Genomic DNA, 11695 nt, shown 5'->3' on the forward strand with positions numbered 1-11695 from the left:
GTTTTACTTATAATAATTATTATTATAAGTAAAAACATTTTAATTTTATATAATTTAGAACCAAATCTTCTCGAATTAAATAATAATATTTACATCATGACGTTTGCATAATTAAATGTTTTTCATTGAACTGTTTTTAAATATTTCTAATCTAGCTTATAACTATTAAATTACATAAATTTGTAAACTGTGGTTAAACAAAACTACATTATTTGTAAAAAATTATTTAATTCTTACATTTAACAGGTATATTTCTTTTTGAAATTAAGAACCAAGTAAAAAATATATAATTTTATATAAATATATGTATACAGACCGGTATACATAGTCTTATGTTATATTTAAAATCATCAAGCACGATCTTGAGATGTTACGCGGCCGTTTCATTGATTGAATGGGATATAAGATCGGATTATGCTATAGTTTTTTGTTTTACTACTAGTGTTATAAATACTTTTGATTTTATGTAATTTTTTCATTGTACACGACATATCAAATGCATAAAAAATTTGATTTTGCATAATATTAACTAGATATTAAAAATTTCTTAATTTTTTTGATTTACTAATTTAATTTTTAATCTCACCACTTTTATTTATATCCCAAACGATGACAATGGCACCCAAATTGGCCAGCCTGAGGGAGAGAAGCCTCCCTAATCCACCACCACCTCCTGTCACGAGAGCAATTTCGCCATCTATGTTTTTCATTTTGTACTTTTTGGGAATAAATGATCTAATAATACCCTCTATTATTGCAATAATAGATAATACTATGAAGCCAATTACTTCCCCGATTGAATGTAAATACGTCATAGTGATATTGTATTTTATGCGCGTGTGTTGTATAAATCTGACTTGATAGCTTTTGCTTATTGAACTTTGTACACGGTTTTTCTGTAAAAGATTGAACACTCAGCCTGTCATTTCTTGAACTATGACGGTTTAACGTTAATATAAATCAACTAAAAGTTCACGAAGTGAAGGTTAACAACCATGCCGATTCTCTAAATAGCACCATCTGAAGCACAACTCTGAAACATAAAAACATAATATATATCTTTATAATAATATTTTTGTTTCTCAACTTACAAAAATAGTTAAATTATTCTGTCATTTATATCCGTATAATACATAATGTTTTTCTAAAATAAACAAAAAACAAGCGATATCTGACTCAATTATTGATTATTATCTTTATCTTCTTATACATATAGTTTATAGTAAAAATTTATTGTTTGATATTTTTTATATTTTATAATTATATTTTATATAGTGTAAAAGTATTTTTAATATATTATTAAAGAAAGATTAATGTATGTAACATTTATATTTAAATTATATAATTATAAAAAAAGGTAAGACTCTTCTCTCGACCGTACTGGCAAATATTATTTATTAAATCACAACGTTTCGACTCTTCTTTGAGTCCTTATCAAGTAATCTAGATATACATAAAGAAAAAATACAGTACAGAGATTAATACAATAAAAAAAATCATTTCACTTAACAATATTACAAAATAATAAAAAGAAGCAAAACATACTTGTGAAAATAAAAATAAAATTATAATTTTAAGATATCAAGAACGAACATAGTGTCGGTTTGACAACACGTCAAGACTCTTAGACGAGTTATGAGAGACTAAATGACCTTTATTATTTTGTCGTAGATATTACTTAGATTGTCGGTATCCTTTTGTAAATTAATAGCGTTATTATTTTTCTTAATAAAAAACATTTCAGCGATTTCTCTTTTTTTTACGTGTTTTTCACTGTGCAAAATAACAGGCGAAGTCCAGTCAAAATCGTAATCGAATTCAATTTTATGTTTGCTGATAACTGATAAATTACTCGAATGCATTTTGATGTTGCTGAAATGTTTTTTTACACGTGTATATAGATGTCTCTTTGTTTGTCCGAAGTATGACACGTTGCAATCATTATAATATCTACGTTTTTATTTTTTTATATAATTATATTTAAATATTAACATGATCTATATTATTAATAGTAATATGATTTAAACGCCTTATATAACTTCTTCGATTGAATCAATAAACATTTTATTTTTTATCTGTTACGTATATAAAAGTTCAGTATATTATGCAATTTAAAAAGATGAAATAGTGAAATTTTGATAAACATTTTGGCTAGTTACAGTTAAATAATTGTATAAGCAATATAAGCAGATTTTTTATATGAAGAAATCTTAAATATTTAAATAACATTTTTATTTATGACAGATCGCTGCATGCAATTGTTTAACTGTAAAATGTAGGTGTTTTCAAACTTGTGGAGAGTATTGTATATGTACATATATCTTATTTTGTACATCATTTTTGTTTACTAAAAAAGCGTATATTAAAAGCGTCATATTAAAATTTTGAAAAAATTTAGATTGAATATGTGTAACTATTAATTACAAATTGCATACTTTTTCTTTACAACTATGCCTTTTCTTTATATCTATCGTGCTAGTATATCGTCCAAACAGTCAAAATGAAATTATAACAAACGTTGAACAGCAAATGGTAATTTGTCTTTTAATTGCGGAAGATGTGAGAAATACAAATGTTTCGTCAAAGACTGGAGTAAATAGTTTCTAGAGAAGTAGTTAACGTTGATGCGCGACAAAAATATGCACTTTTCATTCATCTTACTTATGAGACGATGGATTTGTATATTTCTTCCGCGTTAAAAAACGATTTACTGTTTGCTGTTCAGTATTTGTTAATTTTATTTTATTTGTTTAAACGGTATACTAATACGATGTCTTGAATATAGACATATTGCTACTTTCGTCATGTGATTGCAATTCTACTGAATAGTGTGACATGATACTACAGTGATGTCAGGTCTGTTTCGAAAAGATTCCGCACCTATTCAGTATTTTGCTATGTCCTTTAGCTTATTTTTATTTAAATAATTCTAATATATATATATATATATATATATATATATATATTTAATTCATTTAAAAACAAGACATTATATATATATATATATATATATATGCGTGCGTGCGTGCGTGCGTGTGTGTGTGTGTGTGTGTGTGTGTGTGTGTGTGTGTGTGACAGAATAAGAATTCATAATTCTGTAATCAAGAAATATGAGACTATACAGATTGATAAATCTTTCTTCTGTACAAATTAAAGTATTAATATTAACAAATGGCGAAGCGTTCTAATTTTAGGTAAAAAAAAATCCGTATAGCCAATAAATAGATTTATAGTTTATTTAACCTCATATTTTGTCGATAAGAAAGAAAAAAAAACAACTGACTTCTCAAGTCACTCCAGCATCCCCTTAAGCTTTATTTTCGAGTAGGTCCAAAAACAAAAATATACCAATTTGATACATTTCCCTTACAGGCAAATGGTCCTTTTTCAGCATTATTCTTTATGTAATAAATATTTGTATAAATAAAATAAATATGAACAAAATTAATTAAAAGTACATTGTCTTAATATAACATAATATAGCAAAAAACGTAAAAAATAATATGAACTAATTAATTAAAATTTTTTAATTTATTTTAAGAATATATTACAAGAATATATTACCTATCAATTAATAGACAATAAAGTTTGAAATATTCAAATATTAAAGAAGAATAGCATAACTATATTCGTTTAATGTGGAATATTTTTAAACAAAAAACAGAAATCTTACTCTACAAATCAATTTTATAGATTAATTTGCAAGCAATCTTATTGGAAAATTTATGTTATTTTAATGCCTCGACCTGGACACGCAAAGTTTTTATTTGTCATTTTAATTATTTCAATGCATTCTAAATCGTTTTGACTATGCACATGATCATTCTTAAAAATACAAAGTTAATTCTTTGATATATTTTATATTAGATCAGATAATAATCTACAAAATTAATAAACTATTTATACTTAGCCGAGTATTGATTTTATATTTATTTTTGAATTTCATATTGCTATAAATACAGGTTGTCCCAATCTAGCTTATTATTAGACACTCAAATATTTTAAAAAATATGAAGGATACGGAAAAATGTTTGCAACAAAAGTTGTTTGGTTTAAAGGGGAACATAAGGTAGTACCATTAATTTGACCTTGAATAGTCATTTGAAGATCACGTAAAGGTCACTTTTAATTTATTTTTTATGAACCTCCATTTTTTATCGCATATTCTTGTAGCTTATTTCAAGAGCTTTCCAAAACACTAAATAAAGTACATTTCCTTTATGTATTTTTCGAGTTATAAAGTTTGAAGTTAACAATTTTTTGACATAGAATGTAAAATATCTTATAATATATTCAGTTTTCGGTAATCATTTTTTAATATTTTTATACACGGAATAGTGAGACCAATAAATTGATGTAAAGAAAACACAGTTTCTTTTAAAAAAAAGTATGCAACTGCATGTTGAAAATTAATTTCTTTTAGACTTTTTTGTTTTTATACCAATTGATTGATTTTATTATACTGCGCATAAAAGTATTAAGGTAAGATTACCAAAAACTGATTATTTTACAAGATATCTTACATTTTGTAAAAAAATTATTATTTTTAAACTTTATAACTTGAAAAATACTTTAAAAAAATATACTTTATTATATTTGTTAAGGTGTCTGAATAGCTCAGCTGGAAGAGCAGTCGCCCGGCAAGCGGAAGGTCTCGGGTTCGATTTCCGATTCAGCCGACTTTTTCGGACCGATATATTTTTCTCGTCTACATTAATTTTAGGAAATTTAGGAAGTTTGTTAGGAGGAAAAAGGAGCTTAGAAAATCTCGATTTGAGATAGTTCCTCATCTTGGCAAATTTGCTGTATTGGCTCTTGTAGCAATAGATTCTCCATCCTCGTTTATTATATTTGTTTTAAAGTGTTTTAAAAAGTTTTTGAGATAAGGTACAAAATATGTAATAAAAATAGGGGTTTATGATAAAGAAATTGAAAGTGAATTTTACGTGACCTTTAAATGATTATTCAAGGTCAAATCAATGGCGTCATCTTATGTCCCCCTTCAAACTAATTAACTTTTGTTTAAAACATTTTTCCGTATATTTCATATTTTTCGAAATATTTAAGTGTTTAAGTTAAAGTTCTGTATATTTTACATCTTGTTTTCAAATTCAGAACAATTTTTACAAAAGTATATTTGCATATAATGTCGAATTTTTTTATATGTATACTTAACGTGTTTTTTTCTTCTGTAAAGATTTTGTTGTGATAACATTTATGTCAAATATTGCAAGAAATCGATATATTTTATTTAAAAAATTAAGTTAACATTGAAATTATTTAAATAAAGATCATCATTAAACGAACTTCTCAACATCAAATAACTTTTACTTGAAACATTTTTTAATATCACGCAAAGTTTCTGAGATATTTGTATGGATCTTTTAAAATGGGACATTTTTTATGTGCGTGCGTGCGTGCGCGCGTGTGTGTTGCGTGTGTGTGCGTGTGCGCGCGCGCGCGCGCGCATGTGCTATAGATTTTATATTTTTTTTATTCTAAATTGAAATAAAAATTGACACAATAGTTATTTTATCTATATTTATAATCTTAATTTGTTTCAAAAATGTAATGCAATACGCAAAAGACACCAAATTCATATTCAACAAATAAAAATCTATGCGAAATAATGGATCACATGACAAAAATAAGATCATTTCTACATTGATAAAGATAATTTTTGTTTGTGAAATTATAATCTATTATATCATATTTTATAATCCTACATATAATCCTACATCATATTTTTTAAAGATATACAATTGAATTTTTTAATTTTAATTTGCAAATATAAAATATTTGCAATTATAAAAGTTTCAAATTATATTCTGTGCAAACTGTTATTAAAATAAACGATGTCAAGATATAGATATATATTATATAGGTAATTATCAAGAAACTTCAGATTATAAAAAAAACATATACACAAAAAATGTAAATATTTTTATACAAATTGTCGTTCAGATTGTGTTCAGAAATTGAATTTGATATTATATTATACAATACAAAAAATATTTATAATAATGATGATATAATGTATAATATAATAATTTTTTATTTGTTTTTTGCTCAACTTTGCACTACTTTTTCAATACTATTTTATTGTTCATTATTTATTATACATATAGCGTTTAGAATAATATCTTTTTTACAAAATTTTTTACCTTTTACTTAAAATTAATTTTTTTAATAGTTTCATAGAGAATTTCAACTTTAAAGTTTAATTAAATATATATCATTAATCATTAAATATATATTTCACTAATAGAGCATTATATCAAATTATCTAAAAGGAATATATTATATTTTTAAAATATTTTGCAAAATGCAAAAATAAATTAAAACTTTTAACATATTATTAAATAATCAAAATATTTAAAGTTGTATTTAATTTTTAATTATAAAACTAACTTCATCTGGATAAAACAATACTTATTATCTTTTCCTTATTGAAAATAAAAATTACAATAATAATAATAAAAAATTACAATAATTTAACATAAAAATATAAAATTATGTAAAAAAATGTAGATTAAATCCAAAATTATCGATTTAAAGTCAAAATATAATTCTAATGGCACATATTCTTACCTGTTGACGTATGCAAGACCACGTTTACATAAATAGAAGCGTAAAAGCTGCAAAATTTTTATTAATTCACGCGCGACCGTACATCTGTATTTACACGATATCAGACGTAAAGGTAGCGAGTCCTTCCGGCACTACGGTCGTTGGTATACTAAATGGAACGTGTTGCTTCGGTTGCGCCTTCACTTCTGATCGCCGAACCAGTGAGAACGTATCTCGTTGTAAATCGTATGCATGTATGTGTATTATGTGTACTTTCAAGATTCAGCGTGTGGACGCGCACGTCACTATTGTATTGCTGTACACAAGAAGCTACAAAATAATGCACGAAAAAATAATCTTTTTTTATGTTTGTATCAATGTTAATAAAATTTTATTTTATTGATAATAAAAGAATAAAATAAACGCTGTACAATAAACACATTTTTAATATATATATAAATTGCGCTATAACATTAATTTTTTTTATTATAATCTTAAAAATGTGTTTATTGTACAGCGTTTATTTTATTCTTTTATTATCAATAAAATTTTTATTAATATATTCTTTTATTATAAATAAAAGAATATATATATATATTCTTAATAGTGATAAAATAAAAGAGATATTAGAGAGATGATTATACATGGTGTCCCAGACAACCTGTACATCCCTTTTTTTTTCAAAAACTAGCATTTTAGAGAAAAACGTTTTAGACAAAAATTATATGGTTTTGAGCGGAACATAAGATGGTGCCATTGATTTGACCTTGAAAAGTTATTTGAAGGTCATGTAAAGGTCAACTTCAATTTCTTAAATGGTACTACCTATTTTTCATTACGTATTCTTGTAAGTTATCTCAGCAGCTTTCCAAAACTATATAATAAAATATTTTTTTATGTAGTACTCTTTGAATTATAAAAGTTTGAAACTAACAATTTTTTGACAAAATGTAAAATATCTTCTAAAATATTTAGTTTTCGGTAATTATACCTTAATACTTTTTTGCACGGAATAATGAAATCAATCAATTGGTGTAAAAAAACACCAATTGATATTTGCTTATAAAAAAGAATGCAGCTGCATGTTGAATATTACATATTCTTTTGACAACAATTATGTGTTTGTATTATACCAATTGATTGATCTTATTATACTGTGCGGAAAAGTATTAAGGCATGATTATCAAAAATTTTTCGATTATTAAATATTTTACATTTTATGTCAAAAAATTGTTAACTTCGAACCTTTATAACTCAAAGAGTACTCCATGAACAAATATTTTATTATAGAAAACTGTTGAGATAACCTACAAGAATACCATATATGTTGTAACAGTAAAATCTCTCTCAACGTCAATACGATCCGACTCGTCGGGAGTTCTCACACTTACATATTATTGTAAAAATCTTATTTTTATTAATTTGGTCACATCCACGTTACGTTTGAACTATCCATCATATTACTCGAGAATACTTGACGAAAAGGAACGAAGGCCCCACTTCCCGAACCGATTCAAACCGACAACAGCCAGGCCAGGTGGGACAATCTACTGCCAAGTTTGGAGCGGGCACTCTGCGATAGGCCTTCCGTCGGAATACACATTGTAAAAGGCTGCATGAGTCGTTCCCCCGAGAAGTCGGACCGCCGTTGGTTATTAAACGTTAAAGGATTGTTGTCTTGAATTGTAGAAGACAAATGTATACACGAAGAGAGAGTCTATTCTATAAATCTGGCTTACGGCTATGCGTGTGAGTAGCAATTATTTATACGGCTCTGCCCGGAGCAAGTTTCCATTCCCATGTAATTTCCGACCTTAATTTTCTTAATTTACAATTTTGGGTCCTCCCAAGTCCCATCCCTGAGAACCTACTAAGTTTTCTGCGGAAATTCTTTTGTTCTATTAATTTAAATATAAAAGAAATTTACTAATTTTATAAAGATTAGTTGGCGCCCATTGTGATATATTTAAATATTAATAAAGAGCCCTGACGGCCACGGACCCGGTCGCGTCAGGTGAGGGCTATTGCTTAAATTTATTATATACCAAGTTATTATTATTTATTAAGTCAAAAAGCCCGTCTCATTTGGCGCCCAACGTAAGGCCCTTGGGAAAATAATTTTTTTTATTAAAGATTTTCTGAGTACGAATTGAAAAATATAAAGAAAATTTTATTCTATAAAATTATCCGGATTAAAAAATAAAAGATAGTATTTAATATTAACAAAATCAAATACTAGATATAAACGGTATTTATGACGATGTTTATGTCGAGCATTCGTCCGTACAAGAGTCACTCAGTATATTATGATACACCAAACGCCCTTTGTATTGACGGAATCTTTCTCCTTATTATTGTCCGTTGAACCAGTGTAAATACAATTATTCAAATAATGTGCTGGTATACCCGCGTGGTTATATTGAAGTAAATTTAATTCAGATAAAAATACTCATTTATTTTTGAAATGAAATTAATTCAAGAATTCTTTCCTATAAATTATCTCCGACATAGTATAAAATAATAAGAAATAATAAATCTTTAATTTCTTTGCATTGAATAATTGTGTACGTAATCGTCCGTCTGTGCCTCATAGCGTGTCTATTTTGTTTAAGTATTTATTATTACTCTCAATTGTTTTTATTATTTGGTCTATTTAATTACTTATCTATTTATGGTTCATTATGTAAATTATTATGTGTATTTATTGTATGTGATAACTATCGATATTTATTTATTGAATTATCAATTGAATAAGGCTGTCATATACCCTATACCTTATATTATTATACTACATATATATAATATATATATTACAAAGTTACTGGCGTCTACAAGTTTATTGGAGGGAAGCTTAGCAATTCGTATAAGTTCATACTATGATATGACTTCGTTATTTATTTCTCCACCAAAAAAATCTAAGGAAACTATGTCGAGAAATACTAGAAGTAAGAAATTAGATATTCACGATTCGTCTGTCCGTCTTAACGAAACAGTCTCTTTGCCCCAAGAAAATGAAGCCTTGTCAAGTAATGCGTCGGCATATGGCCCTAGTCAGGTGCAAACTGATAATAATTCAGGGAACAATAAAGCGACAATAGATTCGTCAATTGTTTCAAACCCTGGCGCGGGTACCACAATACGGGATGCGGTTCTACCCCTCACGTCAATAAGGGGGGGGGAACACCGCTATCTATAGGAAGAGGTCGAGGGAAAACAAATACTCCGACTATAAATAAAGTAAGAGAATTTACACCTATAGAAAGAGAAGCGGTAATTACGTTACGAAATCAAATGGAACACGTTAATATGAGACTAGCGACGGTAGAAGCTCTCGGGGAGCGAATGGATAATATTATGAGGGGTAATACTCATATGATGAGTTTAATTAATAAATTTATCGAACAAAATAATAATAATGTTACAATTTCGTCGCGGTCTAACCTACGGTCTGAGGGGGAAGACGCGGCCGGTAATACGTTATCGGGGGGGTCGTCTGTTTGTTCCTCCGATAACGACATAGAAAACAGTAATGCAAATAAAGGGATGAATAATCAAACGAGAGCCCTTACTCTCAAGTCCGATAAAATTAATGTGGTAGGAAGAAGCCAGGGCAAGTCACCAATTGGCGAATCTAGACCAGATAGTTTGATATGTAATAACAACAGCAACACGGATCCGAATGTCCCAATAGAGGATGAAGGATCTATCGAAAGAGAACTCCGTAGAGTCCGGTTCCAGGAAACTCGGGCGGTAAATAAGATAAATTCAAGAACCAGATGTACTCAAACGAATACTTTAGACGAATTAGCGCCAATTACTCAACCGCAACAGTATAATACCGTGATCTATTCCGGACAAGATTATCGAAACCAATAATACGATTTACTATTATATCCGGAAAAAGTAGTAATAACTTATCAATTAAGAAATGGCGAAACCCTTGCAGAGGAAAAATTTGTAACAAGGGACGAGTATGACCGGATTTTGTAATTAAGAACACGGCCAAATCGCGGTGTAGTCGACGATCACATTCAAATACCGATTAAGAATAGACACTCTCGGATTGCGAGCGAAACGCCACGTGACCAAAACCTTTCATATTCAGGAAACTCACGTCACGCAGAATCTTTTCCACGAATTGTAAGCGAACAATCGGGAACATTAAGACGCGGTACTCTATCCTGGCAAACTAGCGAATCTAGCGAAAGTGATAACGGTTGTAGATCTAGACGTGACCTTGAGAATTATCGAATACGACAAACTGGTTTTTCAAATACACGCGATAGGGCAAATAGTATTTCACCTACGATTCCCTGGAATACGAATTCTGCTATGAAGATAGGTCAGATCGTCAGTAGTTGGAAAATTAACTTTCCCAAAACGGAAAAGGATCCAGATCAATTTTTGCTCATTTTAAAAGATTTATTAAGTACAAGCGGAATAAGTAAAGACCTTTTCATTTCGTGCCTGTCGAACATCTTCGAAGGAGCTTATCGACAATGGTATTTAATTAATAAACGAAGTTGGCGATCATGGAGGGATTTTTCTAAAGCTTTTTGCTATCAGTGGGGTGTAAAAAAGGCAGACGGCTATCTTTTTGTTGAAATCAGGGACCTGAAAGTCGAAAAGGGGGAAAGTCTGGCCGAATTCACTTGTCGGGCTTGTTTCATCTTCGAACAAATGATGTACCCCCCATCTTTTAAAGAACAACTAAAACAAATTCTTATTAAATTTAACCCGCGAATAACTTTTGAAATCCTCAATTTACCATTGCATGATTATGACGAATTCTTACATTACGTTAACGAAAGAAGTTACCTGTATCGTCGTTCAGTAGAGAGTCAAAGAGGACCACGTCATAAGAAAAATAATGTTGGATTGAATTACATACAAGACGAGTTTCAGAAGATGAAGAGGAATCAACATACGAAGATGATGAAGAGGAACGGGCAACTGATTTAAACACTTTTCAACAGAAGATTTATCGAACCGGAGGGAATAAACAACAAACGAGAGTCAATTCAAAACCACTAGTACAGCAGAGGTTGCAACAAAATCTAGCACGATATGGGAAAGCCAATAAGACCGAAGATTCCCCACTAGAGCAACAAGATAGTGTTAAAAA

General features: G+C 28.8%; 1 protein-coding gene across 1 annotated transcript in view; it reads right to left on the reverse strand.

Moving 5' to 3' along the window:
* Positions 1-6781, reverse strand: part of LOC114938881 (short-chain dehydrogenase/reductase family 16C member 6-like) — a 67182-nt gene extending 60401 nt beyond the window's left edge. Inside the window, exons 1-2 of the mRNA XM_085481857.1 lie at positions 6592-6781; positions 587-1033 (exon numbers count right to left, since the gene is read on the reverse strand). Coding sequence (XP_085337983.1) covers positions 587-815 — 229 coding nt within the window. The 5' untranslated portion in view covers positions 816-1033; positions 6592-6781. The remainder of the gene's footprint in view (positions 1-586; positions 1034-6591) is intronic.
* Between the last annotated feature and the right edge of the window lie 4914 nt (positions 6782-11695).

Source organism: Nylanderia fulva, unplaced genomic scaffold, assembly GCF_048542155.1.
Source record: "Nylanderia fulva isolate GAGA-0341 unplaced genomic scaffold, ASM4854215v1 Scaffold191, whole genome shotgun sequence".
Classification (NCBI taxonomy): Eukaryota; Metazoa; Arthropoda; class Insecta; order Hymenoptera; family Formicidae; genus Nylanderia; species Nylanderia fulva.